This window comes from Malaclemys terrapin, chromosome 6, assembly GCF_027887155.1.
Source record: "Malaclemys terrapin pileata isolate rMalTer1 chromosome 6, rMalTer1.hap1, whole genome shotgun sequence".
Classification (NCBI taxonomy): Eukaryota; Metazoa; Chordata; order Testudines; family Emydidae; genus Malaclemys; species Malaclemys terrapin.
In genome coordinates this window covers 35,865,652-35,888,823 of record NC_071510.1, presented here as the reverse complement: position 1 = coordinate 35,888,823, position 23,172 = coordinate 35,865,652, and the positions used below count along the sequence as shown (strand labels likewise).

Here is a 23,172-nt window from a genome sequence, read left to right as displayed (position 1 = left end):
AATAGTAGGAAGACTTGCTAATAAAAGGTGACTTCTTCACATGTTGTTGAGGAGTCTGCAGGGACTCTTAGAAAACAGCATGGAATTTTAATAAACCTTTTGGTGCAAGATTCCAAAGCTCAGATACATGGTAGCTGTACCAATCTCCCTATGTACAACCTCACTTTTAAGCAGCGTGAACAGGATTTTTCTTCTTTTTGTACAATCTCATTGCCCTCAACACAAAAAGCAGGTAGGGCACTTTCATGACAAGAAAGAGTGAAGTCTGCTGTCCGCAAAGGAGTCAACTGAAGTAATACAAAACCCAACTTTAACTAGTTGATTATATACATTACATACACACACATACATATCCATACTAGAAATTACTAATAACCAGTGGTTCTCAATGTTGAACATTAACAATTGTTAGTTACTAACTTAAGTCAGGCAGAAAGAATCAAAGTTATTGCACTTTATTCAACGTTTTCAACATCTGCTAAAAATGTACACATTTCGCACTAAACGAACAATACCAATTTTATCCTACCTAAAAGCTACTGTTCAGTTTTTTCCCCTTTTGAAAAAAAATGAATATTGACTGGTCCCTAGACTAGACATAAGTTTATTCAAAGATAGCAGTAGATTTCAAAAAGACACTAACTCGTATTTGGCCCAAAATGTAAACTGTGAAAAAAAAAGTATTTTGATGGTTCTTTTAAAATTCTAACAAACATTTTTAAAAAGCCATTTCCTTTGCAATGTTTGTAACCCAACTACTGCAGCACTGGGAAATTGAAAGTGATACAAAGTTTTCATTGTAAAAGCTGAAAGAAAGGCAAGTAAACAAGCAGCATAAATAGTGAACAGTTGACAATGTTTTCAGAACATGCCAACCAATATGTAAAAATTATTTATACCAAGCAAGACTTTTCACCTGAAAACGAGAGACAAACAGGAATAACGGTTACCCGGCTACAGTTCCTTTTTTTTTTTTTTTTTTTTAAGTTAGCTCAGATGTTGTAACAGCAGAATAAGCAAATACAAGATTGGTACTTGTACATTAGTATATAGTACAAAAATATAACTGTTCATAAAGCTTCTGTTGTACTAAGTTGTATCAAACTTAGTTAACTGATATCCAGCAAGTACATAACAAAACACAAGGGCAGAGATATACTTTGAGACACATTTTTGCTCTCATACACCAACCTCAAGACACTACTCTATATAAACCAGCTCACTATAACTATACTTCTGTCTCACTTTCAGTTGTCTTATATGATTAGCAGTTCAAGTTCTCTCTGCTCAGTGCAATGGTTATACATTGTGAAATGACTCTTGAACATTAGTGTTCATTACTGATTATGAACAATTGTACTCAAATGTCTTAAGGCACCTTTGTTTCCTAAAATGGTAAACAATTCCTCAACTGACACACAAAATCATTGGCAAAAAGTTTATAAATGCCACAATAGTTTAGTTTTAAACCCCTAAATTAACATTTACTTTTCAATACGGCCCCTTTTTCTTAATAGTATATATAACTGCTACTTTGTTCCCCCAATAGAGAAAGGGGGAAATGTGAAATATCAGAATTAACTGGACATCTTCATGCAAGAAGAAGATCCTCCCTTCACTCCTTCATTTGAATTAAAATTTATCCCTAGCAGTTACCATTCCTTCCAACTTACAAGACTGAATTGTTGTGCAGAGTGTAAAAAGACATCTTACACTGAGTCATATAGTAAAATGCCACTCACATTAACCATTCTTTTTAAACAGTATTTTCTACCGCATATGATTGAGTTTTCTCCCAACTTTGAACAGAAGACAAATGAGAAATTCTGAAACTTCTTTGGAAAGTTTCAGACAGCAGTTATGTCAAGAATTTTCAGTGTGCACTCTGAAAAGATAGCTAGGACCAGCTCAAGTACTATTTGCTCTTCCTCAACTGATTTAGATTCTTTTCTCTCTTTCATATCAACAGGACTGTTAAGTTCCAGTTGCAATATCTTTAATTGGCGATACGCAAATCAAAGAATTCAACTTCATTCTCATGGCAAGATCCTCACAACTGCTCTGGTCTCTTTACACTGCGTGAGAGAGCCAGAGTAGCACAAAGGGAACCTAGAAGCCTGTATTCAGAGAAGGATTCCCATCACAGGAACTGAGGAAGACAGCTCTAAGTCTGACTTCTGAGGACCCCATAAGCCCTGAAATGAAAGGCATGCTGGGGGTGGGGGGGTGTCAAAGCAGGATTACAGCACACAGCACTGCAGAGATTCTGGACAACACTGCAGTCACAGGGCAGTGCTCAGTGACAACTGTATATTACAGGCCCTCAGCACACTAACATATGTGAAGCGTCATTCTAGGCCTAAGGAGCAGCCCAGGATCAGGAATGCAAAATCCCCAGGTTGAGACTCCAGAATGAATTTGCATGGCTAGTAGTTAGAAGGAACAAAAATCACATACTTGTAAGAGAAGCAGATTTGATCTGGAATCAGACTAGAAATACAGAGCCCCATTTTTATAGAATCTGGCTTGGAGTAAAACCACAGTTTAGATAATATGGCATTTGTCTGCATGTTTATGTCTTGTATGGCAAGAGAAACCATAATTAAGTATTTACTTTTTACTGAAATGTTTATACTTTGAATTTATCCTCTTCACATAGTGTCCCAAAAGCGGCTTTGGTTTCTTCTTCACATAGCAATTGATAGTGTGCTTCATCATCATTGGCGCCATGCAAGCTGCATTTGGTACACGACCCAAGGAAGGGGTAGGACATAAAAATGGCTTAACTTCCCAGTCCTCAAGTCAACTGGGGTGGGTTTTGTCCACCACTTTACCTAAAGAGCAGCCTCAGTGTTGCTCTCAGTTATGTCCAGCTGCAACAGCCCCTAAAACACCATTGCAGCAGCTGTTAATAGCCAACACTCAATTGCTATGGTCCCCTCCCCCATCCTAGGGGCTACAAGGGCACAGGTCTTGCTACAGTGGCTCCACATCATTTGAGGCTTTCTTGCAATAAGGACTGCTTTGAATCAGCTTTGCAATATCAGAGTTACACAAATTTAATTTAGTAACCTAAATCTAGTGTCTTTAAATTACTTTAAATTTAGTGAGCTGTTATTCCAAAATTAAATCAGTCAACCCATAATTTGGCATGATGGGATTTGTGTGTACTGTTTTAAATAAACAGAAGCATCCATTTTAGGATTCAGGCAACCCTTAAAATAGGGAGCATGTCACTAAAATGGAAGACAGTGCAATTATTTTACTCTAGTGATAATCTCTTCAAATAAAATTATAATAAATAATTTCAATTAATGCCAGCTTCAAGTGTAATATATGCCTACTAAAATATATCAAAAATATAATCTCTACAGTATGCTAATTCTTGCTACCGCTGTTTTCCACATCACAGACAAACTTGTAGCATGATCACTATTGGTATTTTCTAAATTAGTGGCTCAAGCCCAGATATTAGGAAAATATAAAAACAACTGAAAGCAGAAATGACTGTCCACTCTAATCTCATCACAAACAAATGCCTTCACATAGTCTTTTGTCTGTAGCCAGTATGTACACACCATTAATAGACAAAAAAGACACTAGTAACTTTGGTCTTGTGTTTCATAGGATCAGACCTGTGAACAATTTAACATACTGAATCACAATGTTGATTTTTAAGAAGAAAATAACATTACTTTCTACTCCCTTGCATGACAGATTTAATAATACATTAGTTCAAACAAAGAAGCCTAACACAGTTGTACTGTTTTACAGTGTTTTGTTCACACACAGATTTCACTTAACTAACCAGATACAACAGCTGAATACTAATGAGAGCAGATCAAAGACAAGAGTAACAATAAAAATAAGTGTACATATGACCTTGTTTAATGGCCATTTACTAGTTTGCTTTCTGGCATGTGGAAGAAGTTGTCTTCTTTGAGTTTCAGATGTTCTGGTAAGTCTAGTTTTCTATTAGCCTCTTCAATGTCATCTTGAATTGCCGAAATAAGTGCATCTGCAAAAGGAAAGTTGACATTTTATATTTTTTTAAAAATTCAGACGAAATACTAACCATACAATATTGAGAGAGTGCATGTGACCCACAAAAACCACACTGCTACCAGTGAACAGCTCAGGTTCAGAGACCATGTTCTTTTTAGAGCTGCGCAGAGGATGGAAATCCCATATCACAAAGGATTTTGAGATTTGACTTTGTTACTATTCAGAAAACCCAAAATTTTCATAATTTCCCATGAAAGAGTTCACAAAAAGTTCCATTTCAGATCAAAACATTTTGATTTTGACTATTTTATTCTAATAGAAAAAAACTGGGAAATTTCTGAAACAAAAAATGTTGAAACGGGATGTTATCAGCATGGTTGGAACTCTCCCTTCTCCCACTTTTTCCTCAAATAAAATTTCCACAAAATGAACAGTTTCGTAAAATGAAACTTTTTCGGTGGAAATGCATTCTCAAATGAAAAATGGTCCCACCTAAGTTTTTCCAACTAGTGGTAAACATACATTTCTTAGTTAGAATTTTAAATCTACTCTTTCTAAATTGAAAGAGAAAAGTATAGACTTACTGCATATTTCATTAGAAGTGTGTTGAATTCTTTATACTAGATTTTTTTTTAAAACTATGTCTTACTGTAGATGTAAGATTCAGAGCCAATCGGGGGGCTATTTGGCCTGGGCCTCAAGCTCAAAGGGGGCCTCAAATTTTGTTAATTTTTTGGCATTTGATAAGTTTAGCAAATTATTTTTATTCGCATCCCTATTGGACCAAAATGTGATACACTTTCTCAGCTTAGAGCTGCAAATTTAAGCAAATAATAGATGTGATTTGATAAAAAAACAAATTCTTTTGTTAACGGATATAGATTTTGTCATGTAAGAGTTATAAATGTTCATAAATATTAAATGAAAATATATCGGACCTGATGGCACAAGGTTAGACCGTGATGAACGTGTCCCCCCAGATCAGCTGATTATATAAACAAACCACTACTAGTGGCTGGTGCTAGATCAAGTGCGTGTTGAAAGGCAGAGAACTGTTACATTTTAGTGTCTTTACAGTTTTACATCGAGTTGACTAAGGAATTATTTAGGTGTGAGAATTCCTCATTATTATCTTCATATGGTAGCTAAAAGAGGTGACTGGTTGGTTTAGCCCTAGCTTGGTAGCTTGGCCATCATCATCATAGGCTTTTGTAGTCTATAGGCCCAGATTCAAGGTGAAAATGTGTGAGGACGATCTTGTATAGTGAGTTTCATGAGGACACACGTTTGAAATTGTTTGACATTATCCCTTTGTGTTTTGTTTTGTGTTCTCCCCCCCCCCTCTCTATGTCATCCCTTTATCTTCAGCTCAGCCTGTTATATTATACCTTGAGTGCTTGAGATTTGATTCAGTGATAAGGATAATAACCTGTCTGTTTCATTTTGTGTTCTTAAGTAGTATTCCTTCATTTTAAGTCTTTTCATAGACGCATAGAATATCAGGGTTGGAAGGGACCACAGGAGGTCATATAGTCCAACCGTCTGCTCAAAGCTGGACCAATCCCCAACTAAACCATCCCAGCCAGGGCTTTGCCAAGCCTGACCTTAAAAATCTCTAGGTAAGGAGATTCCACCACCTCCCTAGGTAACCCATTCCAGTGCTCCACCACCCTCCTAGTGAAAGTTTTTCCTAATATCCAACTCCTCCCCCCCCCCCCCACCACACACACTGCAACTTGAGATCATTACTCCTTGTTCTGTCATCTGCCACCACTAAGAACAGTCTAGATCCATCCTCTTTGGAACCCCCTTTCAGGTAGTTGAAAGCAGCTATCAAATCCCCCCTCATTCTTCTCTGCTGCAGACTAAACAATCCCAGTTTCCTCAGCCTCTTCTCATAAGTCATGCGCTCCAGCCCCCTAATTTTTGTTGCCCTCTGCTGGACTCTTTCCAATTTTTCCACATCCTCCTTGTAGTGTGGGGCCCAAAACTGGGCACAGTACTCCAGATGAGGCCTCACCAATGCCGAACAGCAGGGAATGATCACGTCCCTCGAGCTGCTGACAATGCCTCTACTTATATAGCCCAAAATGCCATTAGCCTTCTTGGCAATAAGGGCAACTGCTGACTCATATCCAGCTTCTCCTCCACTGTAACCCCTAGGTCCTTTTCTGTAGAACTGCTGCCTAGCCATTTGGTCCCTAGTCAGTAACAGTGCATGGGATCCTTCTGTCCTAAGTGCAGGACTCTGCACTTGTCCTTGTTGAACCTCATCAGATTTCTTTTAGCCCAATCCTCTAATTTGTCTAGGTCCCTCTGTATCCTATCCCTACCCTCCAGCGTATCTACCACTCCTCCCAGTTTAGTGTCATCTGCAAACTTGCTGAGGGTGCAGTCTATGCCATCCTCCAGATCATTAATGATTTCAGCATTTGGGTACATGTTTACAGTAGAAGATTTCACGTGTAGATAAGCTATTTACAGCAGAATATTTCAAGTGTGGATAGGCTACATATTGACCAGATAGATCACTTTGAAGAGGAGATTTGAAAGTGGTGCAAGCAAGAGATGGCAAAAACAACTGAGTAAAGCAGCAGCTAAGAGCTCAAAGCCAATAATTTTGTTTCTCAAACCACTGGAAAACACACCTTACCCAACAAACAATGCTACAGATAACGAAAATTCTGCAACTGCAACAGGTGATATTTCAATGCCAATACCTAATCATGAGCACAATAGTCAAGAAGGAGATGTGCCAACAGTAACAGATGCAGCAGAAGATCCTGTGTACGATTAAGAAACTCAATAGCAACAGAAAGATGTAGATCTTACACAGCAAGAGCCATTCATGAGTACTACAGGTTTGACACTGACTGACATTGGAATTATTGACAAGAGCAATGCTACCCAAATGCAATCTTTTCTTCAAAATTAGTTGTTTTGAAATTCCAAGTAACATTCCCCGAGATGCTAATAATCATGCTTTCCTTACTCGTCTGCTGACAAAAATTCTTCCAAATGGTGAGACCTGCACAAGAGACTGGTTATGCTGGAGTACGGAAAAACAATCTCTGTACTATGTGCCCTGATTCATTTTGACCAAAAGTGCTGCAAATGCATCAGTTCTCTCGGATCACTCAGGATGGAGCATCAACAGAGGTTGGAGGAAGTTGAATGACCGAATACCGTCACATGAGACTTCAACGACAAATAAAGAAAACTATGTTGCATGGAAATCAGCCATTAGGGCAGCAACAGCTGAAAGTTCAGTTGAGAATTTACTCTCGACTCAACTCTCTACAGAAACTAATAACTGGAAAAAACTTCGAGTGCATCCTGAATGTCACCTTTTTTCTTTCTGAGAGGCAATAGGCTCTCTTTGGTTCCAGTCAACGTATTGGTGATCATGTAAATAGAAACTTTCTAGGCATAGATGAGCTCCTCAGCAAATATGACCCACTTTTATCAGAGCATGTTAAACAAGTTCGAGAATCGCAAGAAAGTCAAAAGAACACGCAAGTCCATTATCTCTCCAGATGCATACATAACAAATTTATTGAGCTATGTGGGTCATTTGTACAAACAACAATTCTTGATGAGATTTGAAATGCCAAATATTTTTAAATCATTGTTGATGCCATTCCAGATTGTTCTCACAAGGAACCGACTACTATGGTTATTTGATACGTTAAGATTGTAGACAGCTCAAAATTTTCAACTGAAGAAAGGTTTATTTTGTTTGATAATTTCACGAGAAAATCTGGAAAAGAAATTTCAAGGAGGCAATTACTTACTTTGGAACTGTTCAGCAAATGTACAATCTCTTCAATAGCAGTCCACAAAGGTGGGAAGTTCTGAAGCAATATCTTCCTGTTTCACTGCATGGAATGTCCAAAACTAGATGGTCTGCACGGATTGATGGTGTTCAACCAGTTGTGCAGCATTTGAATTCAGCGATAAAGGCTTTAAATGAGCTTGAATCTCTCAATCTCACTGCACAGGCTCAAACTGAACTTCGGTCTATTCAGAAACACATGTCCAAATTTGAATGCATTCTGATGTCATCTCTGTTGATGAAGCTACTTACAATGATCCACCAAACTAATCTGGTAACTAAAGCATGCAATGCTACACTTGATGTTGAGAGGGATAACATTGAAAGTCTTATCAATGAACAATGGGATGCAATCCTGAACGAGTCCAAATTAGTAGCACAGAATATTGGCATTTCATCTGAGTTTTCCACCAATCGCAACTTACCTACTGAATCCGATGCCAAGCAGCATTATAGGGTCAATGTCTTCCTTGTCATCATTGACTCTATTCAATCAGGTCTTGTACATCAGTTTGAGTCACTGCGACTAATTTGTACTCTTTTTGGGTTTCTTTGGCAGCTCAACAGACTGAGTAATGAAGATCTACTTTCTACAACTGAACCATTTCAGCGACAGTACAACAAAGAAATCTCAAAAGATCTCAGTGATAAGGTCATCTTCCTCAACCAAATATATTCCATGAACTTTAAATTGGATTGCAAGCCAAAGAAATTGCTTCGAGAAATACTCTAACTTGGACTCTCTGGGGTGTTTCCTAATATCACAATTGCATTGCATATTTTTGTCACTTTGCCTGCATCAGTGGCTTCAGGTGAACTCATTTTCAACGTGTTGAAGCAGGTAAAGTAATATCACCGTTCAACTATGGGACAAGAGCGTTTGAATGGGCTCATCATGCTTAATATCAATTGTCACATTACACAAAAGCTAGATTTTTTTCCTCAATAATTAATGCATTTGCACGGAAAAACACTAGAAGAGCATTTGTTAAATAAAAAAATATTCAAATTATGTCTCACTCTTTTTTTGGTGCCTTATTTTGTTTTCATGTGATGTTATTTTTTATTTTTATTATGGCTAGGGACCTCAAAAGCTGGAAGTGGCCCAGGCCTCTCTGGACTTCTGAGAGGGCCTGGTAAGATTAGTAGCATTAATCAAAGGAAATAATATATTAATATTAACAAGCACTGATGGTTATTTTAAAAAGCTACTAAGTTTGAAAGGACAAACTTGAAATTTAATCAATTTCAGATGAGCCAAAGGTACTTTCAGACCCTCCATCTGTCCACAAATCACCTGCAAGTTGCAGCTTTAAAGCCACTTTAATAAAAGCTTCTTCCTCCCCTTCAGCATGCATCCTTCACACCTTTTAGGGGTTGGGGGGAAATCGCTGACTATAAAGGAAGACAGTGGGACACACAGTGCTTATAAGTGCATAAAGTATAGCTGAGAGAAGTATTTTCCCTCAACTCTCATAGTTATACCAATATAAGGTATTACTAAACAGTAAATACCAGTTTTACAGAATGATTTAAATTAACTATGTTGCTAATGAGATATTCACTAACAAACCTAAGTTTACCAAAACAGGATGTACTTTTTGCTTCCATTAACATAATACTTAGTCTTCTATGAAGTAGTTTTATATAGCCTCATCCCACTTCTAATCAAAGCAGACCAAATATACAGATTCTACTAAGTGGGCAACCAGTATTGCTACTGCATTTACCAGTAAGTTAATGGAAAGTACCAACTGATTTGTTTAACAATGAAAAAATGTACATAATTACAAAAACATTTAAAGTTGCACATGAATAAAATATTGATGCAAAAAAACGTATTTTAAAAGAAGGGCATTTACTGGCATAAGACTTATAAAGACTAGGAAAAATGTTTCAAGTAGCAGTTCTGTAAGGCAACTTGATGCTTTACTGTACCAGTTATAGGCAAGTAAAGTTTCTTTCCTCCAAACATCAGAGATTCCCACTGTTTGAGATTTAAAAAGGGTAGGTTGCCCTCTACAGAAGCTAAGATACAGACTGTAGGGAGAAACAGCCAGGTAGAAATCACAAGAGGCAGATGTTGAGCGGGCATTAACAGTTACATTGTCAGAAGAAAATGATTGCCAAAGACTAGCCAGCTAGGCATCCAGTCACCCTTAACGTACATTGGAGCAGAGAGATTACAACTTTCCCTAACGAGAACGTGAATTAAAACTTCAAGTATTTGGATGTATGTTAAAGATGCCACTTTCTCCTTCTTACATGGTATGCCCTTTTCTTGCTTCATTATAAAAGGACTACATGAAGGTGATTCCCCGCCCCCTTTTTTCTTTTTAAATATCTTACAATAAAATCTTGTTTTTCAAGGGTTTTTCCTAGAAGTTTCTTTGGAGGATCCAATGAAGTTGGGTCAGAGCTGTCTCCGCTCTTAACTGAGCAGATGGGAGTACGAATCTTTAACAAAGATCTTGACTTCTTTTTGCTGAGCACAGGAGTCAAATGTGTGTTAAAAGAAACTGAATAAAAAAAATCCTTTTCTGTCATTTTTAAAATTTCATTTTGTCGGTACATGTAAAGCCTTAATCTGACAACAATGCACATCTGGAAACAGTGCTGCATTATTGTCTTTAATGTAATTACCAAAACTAGGATCCTCTAAGGATTTCTGCACTAAAAGGAACATGTTTTTTAGTCCTTTCTGGCCTAGAAAACTAACAGAATATCACCCCATCATTTCTGTATCAATCCCATAACTTCTGATTCATAAAGACAAACTATGTGTTTACTATGTGTAAACCTGTCCAGATTATGCACAATCTGGCACAAGACACATCTAATGGGTGTTGAGATAATTACTTCTAAGGCTTCTCCTTCGGGTACTGTGCAGCACCGATAACAGGAGGAACAATTAGTAAAAAGCCCCTGCTGAAAAGCCACCAAAGTGAGATATCACCATTGCTTCCACTGCATTCTGAAGAGGAGTAAAACTGAAATGTGAAGCCTCTCCATTTGTTACAAGAAGCAATCACACAAAGGGTTGGAATCTACCACTTGATGATATATCAGATTTGCAACTCCCATAACATAGGAGGTTCCATGGCAAGTTCTGTATTGAAGAGCCAGACCAAAGAATGAGGATTCTGTTTGGACTACCACTTTTGAATAATCAATTTAGATTTTGTGAAGGAGCTGTCCTTCAATAGCTCAGATTCAGCGAGAATTCAAGGTTCTGGGAGTGATATCACCATGGTAACCCAAACAAGAATAATTCAGCCAAGAAACAGATGTGCAAGGTGACGCAGCTTGTAAGTATATATGTTTTCTGTATTTCTCGATATTCCTTAATTTTTTTTTTTTAGTATCAGAATAGTAAAGCCCTTTTTGTTGCGTTCAACCTACTATAGCAAGCGAAGACCATATTTATGGTTTGAATGATCCACTTCCAAAAGAAGATTTACTTAATTATCAAAAGTGAAAAGGAACACAGGAGGAAGGCAAATCTCTGGTGGCAGTAAACTGCATAAACCATCAATGTCAGGCTCAAAAATCTTCATAAACAGAAACTTTTAGGGAAGCCTTGATACTTACCTAAGGAATCAAAGTTTTTTTCTGGTCTGATGTACCCAATAATGACTATACTAAGAACTTCACCATAAAAGTCTTCTTTGAATGTGTGGATGATGTGCGTTTCCTAAAGAAAAAAGAAAAAAACTATTATAACTGTTTTGTTTATGTTTTCTCTGTTTCTCAAAAAGTTTAGCCCAAGTTACTGTTACCAACTACAAAGAGGAAAAAAAAAACTATTTTATCCCTGCCCCACATCTTAATAAAGTTCAGTAACTTAAATTAACATTTATTATCCATGTTTAAGAAACCTGACAGAAAACTGTTAAAGTACAGTAAACTGAGCATCTCTGAAACTTCAGTAAGCATGACAAGAGTCTCAACCATTAATTTCATGCTACTATGTCCAAAGAACTACAGAATAGTCTACATGCTCATGTACACTTGAGCAATGCCCAGGTTTTTTTAATGAGAGTTTTGTACACACTGTATCTGAGGGCAGAAAATGGCTGAGAATCACTTAAGATGTGAATATATAATTAAAAACAAAACACTCCTGTAGGTATAGATTCTGAATCAATGGCTCCTAAGTCAAATTTAGTCACATAATCCTTCACCTTTATCCTAAACAAAGAATACCTTTAATAGATAGTAAATTTGAATTTGTTTCCGTTTAGATGGCTTAATACAAACAAGAGAGGAAACAAAACATTTTTCTAGTCCTCTTAAATGTATAAGCAAAAACAATGAGGAGTCCTTGTGGCACCTTAGAGACTAACATTTATTTGGGCATAAGCTTTAATGGGCTAAAACCCACTTCATCAGATGCATGGAGTGGAAAATACAGTAGGCAGGTATAAATACACAGCACATGAAAAGATGGGAGTTGCCTTACCAAGTGAGTGGGGGGGCAGTGCTAACGAGCCAATTCAATTAAGGTGAAAGTGGCCTATTCTCAACAGTTGACAAGAAGGGGTGAATATCAAGGGAGAGAAAAATCACGTTTGTAGTGCTAATGAGGCCAATGCAATCAAGGTGGCCAATTTCAAACAGTTGACAAGAATGTGTGAGTATCAGCAGAGCGAAATTACTTTTTGTAGTAACCCATCCACTCCCAGTCTTTATTCAGGCCTAATTTGATGGTGTCCAGGTGCAAATTAATTCTAGTTCTGCAGTTTCTCGTTGGAGTCTGTTTTTGAAGTTTTTTTGTTGAAGAATTGCCACTTTTAAGTCTGTTATTGAGTGTCCAAGGAGATTGAAGTGTTCTCCTACTGGTTTTTGACTGTTCTAATTCTTGATGTCTGATTTGTGTCCATTTATTCTTTTGCGTAGAGACTGTCCAGTTTGGCCAATGTACATGGCAGAGGAGGGGGTTTTAGCCCATGAAAGCTTATGCCCAAATAAATTTGTTGGTCTCTAAGGTGCCACAAGGACTCCTCATTGTTTTTGCTGATACAGACTAAAAGGGCTAACACTCTGAAATCTTAAATGCACAGAGTGCCTCATGATATTGTTAGTATTTATGACTGAATTTAATGTTTCTTGAATCAAAGAAGCACATGCAATTAAATGAGGAGCTAGCAGAAATAGCTAACAAGCATGACAATTTGAACAAAGCACTTCATTTCTCAAGCAAAATCCTCATTTAGTTATGTCACTAATCGGCATTTAATCTACACACTCTAAATCCATTGCCCAAATCTAATTAAAGGAAATGTATAGCTAAGCGTCATCATAAGACATGCCAGATACAAATGATCCATAAGCTCCTCGAGTACCTTCATGTACATGCTAATCAGAAGAGACCAAACTGAAATTACTGCGTCACAGACATTCTGCACAAATTTCCATTCCTACTGAAGTTAATTTAGAAGAATATTATGGGTAAGAGCTTGAAATTTCACAAACTGCAGCAGCTACAGTGTTTTAGCATGTGAAGCTAGGTGTACTAACAACAAATAGATTCAACAATTATATTTGTCTTTGCTTATCAAATATGGTTTTATTTCAAGTTATTCCTACACGCCGCATACTCCTGGAAGTGTACTATAGAGCTCTACTGTTTTACCTGCAAAAGCTTTTAAAATACCACTGTTCTTACTGCTGCTTGAAGGTTTTTATTTATTTATTTTTTAACTGGTTAGTGTGAGATATTTCTTAAGGTGTTTTGCTCTTCAAGAGCAAGAATCCTACATTTATGAAATTGTTAAGAATAGGAAAACTACTTATGATTTTGATTTTTTAGCATCATTGTCAGGATTCCTACTACTCACCCATTTCATATCAGGTTTCAGGATTCTAATGTAGTAAACTGCCATCTAGCTTTAGATTATTTCCATCTTTGAAATGGTTTCTTGAATTCTGAAGAAATCGTGTATTATTTGAGAAGCAGATTTTAGGGATGCTTTTGCTTCTTACACATTTGGGAACTGAATGAAGATTCTAAAGAGAGATGAAAGAGTAGCAGCTGGAATAAAACTTGGGGCAGGAGCTCATGCCTAACTGCCTGTGATTTCAGAATGCGGAAAATCTAACTATTTTTGCTGGTTCAGGCTAAGGAGCCAGGACCCAAGAGAAAAAAAATCCTACACAGATGATGGTATAATTAGAGGGCATCAGACTTTGTTCTTGATAATATTTGAATTCATTCTTAGTTTATTATACTGATTCTGCATAAGAGGCCATACTATGATATGTGGATTCCATTACTGATCAGAAAACATAATGGAAGAACAATACAAATTATGTAAAGAAATCTATTAAGCCATACTAATTTTTCTTTTATTTTGAAGTGCAGTTATACTCTGAAAAATAACAGATGTCATTAGGTTCTTACTCATTTATCCTATTTCCATGTCTTTTATAATCAAATGCACTCAATTTACTATTTTAAGCTTACGTTTATTTTAACTGGCAGCATGACAAGGGGCCTGTAATCAGCATCAGAATTTAGCTAATTTAATTGATGATGCAAGAGGTAAACGGGAACATGTCTTATTCTTCTATGGCTGCATGGACTCTATCTACTAAGAGACTCTCCTCTCAGTATGTAAATAAGACAAGTGCCACTTTTATGACTAGAAATGCAATATCTAAATCCCATTCATTCAGTTTATGGAGCAACTTCCGCTCCTCTTACTCAAGCCAGTAGTCTAGTTAGTTTATTATAACCAAAATACCACATAAAGCAGAATTCTTACCACTGATTTCTTTACATTCTTGTAGTATGGGTTCCAACCTATGCTCAAAACCATTTTATGCACATCTCCATTTCCAACACAGGCCCACCCATAGTATATACCAGTGGAGATATCAGATGGAAAGCTTTCGACGACTTGCTCAGAAAAGTTAGCTGCAAAATAAGTGTACATTATATAAATTAAGTGCTCAATAGTACAGTAAACAGCTTAAAATGTATTTAAAAAAACTCTACTCATATCATTTGATATTAATGACACAATGCTCCACTTAATACAAGTATAAGCAATAGGAAAAAACAGCTTCATAGCCAATTAGCACACTGGCTTTGTAGGATATCCAAGATACCACAGAGTTAGCAGATCTATGGAAAACATAGTTCCAAGTTATTGTGTAGAAATGACCTTGTATATACATTAACCAACCAGGCTGAATTCAACGCTTTAGCACAATCAGGGAATGTGGCCATAGTCCCACTTGCACTACAAAGAGAAGCCAAACTGTAATGAGGTCAGGGTACCGCTGTGTTGAAAGTCACACACACAAAATAATCATTAAAGTGAAATTAAGACCACAGGTACCGATCAGTGGTTTAAGTGTATACTGCCTTTCAAAATGGTTACAGTTAAAAAACCCTCAGATGTTAGAAGACCAAGAAACAGCATTAAGCACTTATAAAACAAACCACCCAAGCTACTTTAAAGGAATGCTCTCTGACCTCTACAAACAATCCCATTCTCTCCATCTTTTCCATCTCTGAAGATCTCTTAATAAAGAGGCGTCAACACTCATTTAGGTTGAGTGTATTACAGTGTGCAGTGGTGCATTACTCAAGCCTGCCTCAGAGTCATCACACAGTTTCACATAAGCCATACCCAGTATACACCACTTCCACACTGGTAAAGCAGTGACCTCTGTTTGGTGCTAGGCTTTCTGGGGGCATATCCCAGGGTTCTTAGCACCTCACCAAGTGGAACCACTCTAGGAATTGGTTTGTGGTATATGGTGGGAGAACTCATCTAGCCTTCCCAGACTCTTGTGCAGAAGTATTTTAGCCTGCCACGTTTAGCTGAGGCACTTCCTCCTCTACACACGCCTCACCTCTGTCCACTATAACCAGGAGACAAGCCACGGATTCATTAGATGAGCTGCTCCTGTTTGCAGGAGAGTTATTTATGCAGTGGAGTGGACATTCGGTGAATTGCTGGATGGCTTTTTGGAAGCACTTTCTGAAATGCAGAATGTGGCAGGACTTTGAAGCCAATTCATTCATCACAGAATGAACAGACATGATGAATGCTGCAATTACTGAAGATTCCTCATGTGTAGACCAGCACTTCTGGTGCAAGAGAACTAGCACAGTGTGATGGGATCACATTGTCTTGGAGACCTGGGATGACCTGCAGAGGCTCCAGAATTTCTGCATGAGGAAGCAGACCTTCTGAGAAGGTTGTCCCAACCCTCCAGCACCAGATCACTCAATTGAGGGAGTCCTTACCAACAGAAGCAGGTTGCAATAGTCCTTGGGAAGCTTTCTACCCCACACCGCTAAAGGTCATTGCAAAGCAGTTCAGTATTGGCTGAAACCTGTCAGGTTTGTAATAGCAGAGATTTGAGTATTAATTAACATTGTAATTTACCAATGAGCACTGGACATTAGAAATGTGCCTGAAATAAACAGCGTGCTTTCAGAGAATGTTGTTCCCAAACTGCTCTGCAGCCATTGATGGCAAATCTGTGCCCATACTTTGCTTGCCAGAAAAAGTAAGAAAAAATGTCATCTGCAAAGAGTACTTCTCCCTAGCTTTGCAGGCCTTCATTAATCACAGAGACAGGTCCATGAAAACCAACATGGGAAGTTCGGAAAGATTCATAACGCCAGGGTGCTTAGGAGACCTGGCATTTACCTGTTGGGAGAAGCAGGGACCTTACGCTCTCCTATTTACATTGTTATCAACGGCGTGTCGGTGCCCACTGTCATTTTGGAGAACCCCGCCAACCTATTCCTGCCAATGCTTATGACAACACACCCTGACTTAAGAGAGCATGGTAAGAGAATTAAATTACATTTTTAGCACTTGCAGGGTAGTGGAGTGCACATCTGGCAGACAGAAGGCAAGATGGCGCTGCCTACAAAATCATTTGGATGCCAATGCAGCCAATGCCATCCGTATGATTATGACCCACACATCTGCAAAGCTAAAAAAAAGTATTTTTGCATGGAGTGGTATCAAGACACTGCTGGTCTGCAGGCCCAGTACAGGCAACCAGAAAGTGCACCTACCACTTGGGCTGGATCAAGGTGGGCAAAAAACATAAGCATCCCATTTAGGAGTGAAGGAAAATTACCAGGATCCTGGGCTGGTATGATGAAGCTTGCTAGCAGCACAGTGGAATTCGCCCCCTCCCCCTGCACCAATAGTGTCCTAATAACAGACAGAACAATCAGCAGCAATGAGGTCCAGCAGTGACTTATGAACATGCTGCCTGGAACAGTTCTTTGCTAGTCAAGGTATAAGTCTATATCATATCAGTGTAACTGAGTTCCTAAAGAGCAGTGTTTGCTAAGTATACAGGCCTCCCAAGCATGAGAATAAACTTTTAAATATTTTGAAAGGAATATTTGCAAAGGTAGTTTGAAAGAGCCATTAGCAACGTGTTTTAATTTGTTCCCCTCCGCTTGACATCCCTCTTGGATCGCATATGGGTGGGGAGTATGGGGTGGAGGAAGAGGAAACTGTCTAGAAGATATCTTGGTTTCAGCCCTCAGCCAAAGCTAAGCACACCCCATTACGTACACCATCCTCCACATGATAGTTTTATTGGTCATAACCCAGAAATCCTTCCCTCTTAGAACAAAAATTCTCCCCTGTGACAACAAATATGGCAGGCAGCACTTGCAATATTGCAGATTCAAACCTGGCCCTGCACATCTCCTTCAGGCTGTTCCCCAGGTCCATCCCCAAATAAGTCCTTGGACAATGGACCCAGGACTTTCACCAGCCAATCTGGCTGAGTAAGCTGAACTGGGGTTTTCAGTTTTGGGGTCTGTTCCTGGTATCCATCATGGTCCCATTCACTGCCGTCCCTGCCTCCCTTCCTCCAGTCTGATAAAACGACCATCTGGATTCAGAAGGATGTCATAGAAAAGAGTGGGCTCTTCAGTGTAAAGTGCCTAGTCCAACTCCTCACAGAAGGAGTATTTAGATGCAGAGGGCACATTGCCTACCTGCCGTTTCCATCTTTGCCCTCACAAATACAGCTGCTTCCGGTGCCTGATATGCTCCCTACACTGCACAACAGTGTGGCAGACATTCACTTCTGCCAGACTCTTCCATATAAGCTTAACGGTGGATATTTCTGGAGCTCTTGCTAAAATGATGGTCCTGAGTGTACTCACACCAGAAGTTAACTAGAACCTCAGCGTGCTCCTCGGGCCAGCTAGTGGCATGCTGGAGGTAGGCCATCTTCTACGCTGTTGGCAGAGCTAGCCTGAGCTTTGCAAAAACTGGAGCAGGCCATGTGTAAAATGAGGATGAATACCATAGTGCAGCGATGTGAACTGCCAGTAGCTTCTCATGCATAGAGGGAAAGTAGTAGAAAGTAAGTAGAAGGGCCAGAATATACAGCTATAGAGAATTGTGAGAATGGTAGGGGAGGACTACTTAGACTCAAAGTCAGGTACCCGTGCCTTTGCTACCTTCACACGGCAAAGTGGGTAAGTCACAGGTCAATGTGTGGCCTGACTCATACCCCAGTGGAGTAAGCCAACTCCAGACAAGTCTAAAGGCTTTGAGTGTAGATGAGAGAGGATTTGGGCCAATACCACACAGGACGACATGCAGAAAAACTGCAGTGTAGACGTGCCATTAAAGAAGCTCAAATTTTATGTTTTATTATTACCTGATCTGGGATATGAATTCAGGACTTCATAGACTTCCTTCACTACACTTCCTGATATCAGTGGGAGATTTGAATAGAAATCAAGATCAAGTTTATTTATTCCTTACTTTATTGTCACAATCAATATCACTCAGGGCTCATCCACACAAAGAAGTTGATTGGTTTAAATTAAATCAGTCCAGTTAAACCAGTGCAACATGAAACTGATATGAAAGTCAGTGCAAAAACTGGTAGCAGTTAGTTTAGATTACATCTAATTTTTACAGACCCAAGCTAAACTGACAAGCCAAGTTTCAACTGACATAAGAGTGGCCATATACTTGCACCAGTTTAGCTAAATTGGTTTTAAATCATTTATTTAGAGCAGTACAACTTTGCTTAAAGACCAAGCCTTAGCAAAAAATATATATTCCCCTTTAGGCCAACCCTACTTCTGTCCTTTGTTTTTTTTCCTTCCTTTGTTATTCTCCCTCCTCCAGGTTCCTCCCTTTGCGTTTCCTTTTTTGCAGCAATTCGCAATTCCTACTCCCTGTTCTAGACTAAGGGCTTGTCTACACTACCGGGGGATCAACGAGTGGCGATTGATGCATAGGCGGTCGATTAAATCGACCGCAGATCATTCTCCCGTCAATTCCTGTTCTCCACCGGATCGAGAAGAGTAGGGGGAGTCGACGGGAGAGCGTCTCCCATCGACACTGCGTAATGTGGATCCCGCGATAAATAGATCTAAGCTACGTCAATTTGAGTTACACTATTCACGTAACTCAAGTTGCATAGCTAAGATAGAATTTCCCCTGTAGTGTAGACAAGGCCTAAGATATGACAGCTTTGTTAGGAAGCTTGAAAAAAAGCCTATCCTCACTACACGTAACTGAAATGCAAATGGCTGCTCAAATTTCAGTATCTTGCTAATCTGATAACCAGAATATGAAACTAGTTAGAATAATTTTTGTTCAGGGTGAATTTCTATTTCCATTGTGTATTTCACTCCATTTGTTCAAAGTAAACAGCACAAATTAATAAACTGAATGATTTTAACCTGACAGGATATTCAGTGTACAGCTTAATATTTTAAAGAGACAGGCTGAAACATTTACCAGAATGCTTCTGTGAAACTGCTTTTGATATTTTTAGCATTACGTCCTGAAGTCTGTGCTTTAGAAGCGACATGGATATATGGTAAAGCACACAGTTGTTGTTCTTGGCTAAATGAGCTTGACTGATTTCTGTGATGCAAATTTTTTAGTTACTGATAGAGACCAAAACATCAATGTAATGTTTTCAAAACATGCAAGTATTGTTGGTTTGTACACAAGCAGCAGCTGAACACTGTGATAGCCTTTTAGTAAGTTTAGGAATGCATAAAGCATTCTTTCAAGACCAATAAATGTCACCAAATGAAATAAAAATGTTTATGGTGTTTATCTTAAAGGACTTCCTAGTTTTATGTTACAAAACAGAACGACCTTTTTTTCCCCCAATACAGAAAAGATCTTACCAGCCCTAAAGCTCGGCAGTGGTACAGAGACCCAGAAACTAAGGGCATGTCTACACTATGGGCACAACACCAGCACAGCTGCAGCTATGCGATTATAGCGTAGATGTTTCCTACATCAATGAAAAGAGTTTTTCCACTGATGTAGGTAATCCATCACCCCAAGCAGCTGTAGCTAGGTCAATGGAAGAATTCTATGCCTGGGGTTAGGTCAGCTTAACTGCAGCACTCAGGGTGTGAATTTTTCACACCCCTGAGCAACATAGCTAGATTGATCTAAATTTTTAAGTGCAGACCATGGCTAAATCAGACAAGCTATCACTGATTAACTGTAAAACTCCAACTCAAACTGTTACAAATGAAGAGGCACTGTCCAGCACTCTGCTTTATGTTTCCACACTAAAGAGATTCAGCTTCCTTTCACCTGTATATAGTGATACACATACTAGTGTTGCATTTCTCCAATTCTAGTTTTGCTTTCACAAAACTATACTTTTTCTTCTCGACAAGCTAATTCCATTAGCTTGTTACTGGCAAGTTAACTTTTCTTTATCACAGAAAAGGGAGGTAACCACAACCGAAAAGCATCTCCCAAGTTGAAGAAATAGAACAGGGCCCAACAGAATGCGTCTATTTTTAATCCCTCACTATACATTTGAGTGTATGGGGGTGGGGGGGTTAGAACACATGGGGAACCCTTGTTTAGGTAAGAAACTTTCCCCACCCCCAGGAATCCTCTGTATAAGAGTCAAAGTGAGGGGTAGCTAGGGATGAAATCCTAGTTCCATTTAAATCAAATAGCGCCATGATTTCATCCCAGCTTTCTGAGCAAGCTATTTTGCAACTCCTCCTTACCTACATACATGTAATCATCCCAATCTCTAAAGAAAACTCCTTCCCTCCATCCCACAAATCCTGGAACTAGGACAATACTTTTTAAAAAGCAAGATATACCCAGTAATTGCTAATTATTTGACATTTTAAAAGGGGACATTTTGGATGCAAACCTGTCACCAATTTGTGCTGGTACCTAATCATAGCATTAAGCTGGCATGGTAGTAGGGATCATGGAAATAAATAAAACTATGCTCCTGAGTGAATCACAGATCTTCTATGGCAAACCCTAATCAACTCTAAGAAACTAGCCTGTTGCCAAAAAATGGTTAAAAAAGGACCCAGTTGAAGTGATACTCAGAACAGTGTAATTGCTAACATTAATAAAATATCAGGGGGTAGCCATGTTAGTCTGTATCTACAAAAACAACAAGGAGTCTGGTGGCACCTTAAAGACTAACAGATTTATTTGGGCATAAGCTTTCGTGAGTAAAAACCTCACTTCTTCGGATGCATAGCCATGCATCCGAAGAAGTGAGGTTTTTACTCACGAAAGCTTATGCCCAAATAAATCTGTTAATTAATAAAATAATCCCTTTTCATCATATTACAGAAAGCATGATTGACCTTGCCTACATAAAGGAAATTTTGCAGAACTTTCCACTGCTGCCAAGACTGGTTCAGTTTCTCCAGTATTCACAACACAAGATGCTTAGTATCCACAGACACTATTTGTGATCAGCTTTGGAAGTAATAATATCCAATTCTGTTTAAAGCATATTTAATCAACATGGAGATTAAAAATTGGTGGCATGTCTATGCCAGCTCTCCCAAAGTTCCTAACACAAGTGGAGCTAATCAGTGTTAGTAACTGTGGAAATAGTTACAAGATTTCCCCACGGTAGGCTGTAGACAAGCTGCCTTAGTTCACTCTAAACATAAACAAGGAGAGTGTCCAGCACCGGTTCAGACGAAGTGGTGCTGTAGTGAATTCTTGTGTTATTCAGGCCAAGTCAGCGCTACAGCTTTTGTCAAGACAGTCAATGTCAGTTAGAGGTGGAATTTTTTTTTGCAACATTTCTATACCAGCAGACCTAGAATACACGCAGGTATATCAGTATAAAAACTCTTCCGCTGAAAGAGCTTATTTAGCGCGGAGTATCAGTATAAGCTAAATGCACTTTTTGACAGCATAAGCGGTCTCTAAGCTAGGCAGTTTGCGGGTACCTACACCGGCAACCTTCGCCTGTTGCTAAAGAGAGGTGGGGGGGAGCTATTTCCAAGCAAGGCCATTTCCGCCCGGCTCCTGCTTGGCCCTGGGTTTGCCCACCCACTCCGCAGGGAGGCCCCCAGACCTCAAGCGAACTGCCTGGCTCCCACGGCTACGCCGCGCCCGCCGGCCCAGCCCTTTCCGGGGCACGCGCCGAGAGAAGCGATTCACTTCCGGCTGCTCACCGGGCCGGCGGCAGAAGAGCCCTGGCCGCGCTGGAGGCCCCAAGGACGAGCGGGGTCGGCCACGCACCGGGCAAGTAGCAAGCACGGCCGGCGAGCCCGTATTGCACTATCTGTGACGTCACAGTGGGCGGGTCACTGACGCCAGGGCTAGCCCCCTCCCCCAAGCGGGGTCCCGGCGCCCCCATGCCCCGCAGGTGGGGGGGGGGTCACAGCTCGGAGCGAGTCCCTAACACCCGCACTCACCGGTGGGGATCCCCAGCTCCTTGGAGCCTCTGCCGAAGCCCCTCACCACCTCCCCACGGCAGAAATAGGGCAGGTGCCTCATGGCCGCGGCAGGAGCAGACCGGCCGCCGGCGCAGGGTCGATGAGGGCGAGGACGGCTAGCTCGAGAACCAACCCCAACGGCCACCAGCAGCGACGGTTCCCGCGCGGGCCCCTCCTGAGCGCTGCTGCTCTTTCGTAGCGCGCGGAGGGCTGCTGTCGGGTTGACTAGCCGGCTTTGAATTCCCAGACGCCGGTGCGGAAGGGATGGGCAGGGGGCGGACGCGAGCCGCGACCTACTAGAAGGTTCCAGTTTCTTCGCCATGGAATCTTCCGGATTCCCCTGTGAATGGACTCGCCCAGCCGCGCGTGGGAGGGACGCCGCGCAGACTCGTTACGCCGCACGCATACCTCCCCCCTTCCCCCAAGTGAGAGCGCCGGGTCCCTTCTGCCTCACGCTCAGCAAGGAGGGCAAGGGCCCCGCGCCAGCCTGGGGGGGCGGAGGGAGGTGCCCCGCGCCAGCCTGGGGGGGCGGAGGGAAAGGGCCCCGCGCCAGCCTGGGGGGCGGAGGGAGGGGCCCCGCGCCAGCCGGGGGGGGGGCGGAGGGAAAAGGCCCCGC

General features: G+C 40.2%; 1 protein-coding gene across 2 annotated transcripts; it reads right to left on the bottom strand.

The window, feature by feature from the left end:
* Positions 1-439: 439 nt before the first annotated feature.
* Positions 440-23,032, bottom strand: RFK (riboflavin kinase). 2 transcript variants are annotated; one of them, XM_054032647.1, is made up of 4 exons: positions 22,536-23,030; positions 14,608-14,759; positions 11,432-11,534; positions 440-4,018 (listed from the first exon to the last, which is right to left on the bottom strand). In XM_054032647.1, exons 1-4 carry the CDS (start codon positions 22,876-22,878, stop codon positions 3,888-3,890), a joined length of 729 nt encoding a protein of 242 aa, XP_053888622.1. In that variant the 5' UTR covers positions 22,879-23,030; the 3' UTR covers positions 440-3,887. The 2 variants fall into 2 exon arrangements, with proteins under 2 accessions (XP_053888622.1, XP_053888623.1); XM_054032648.1 differs by lacking the exon at positions 440-4,018 and adding an exon at positions 7,537-7,765 and having other exon boundaries at positions 22,536-23,032.
* Positions 23,033-23,172: the final 140 nt, after the last annotated feature.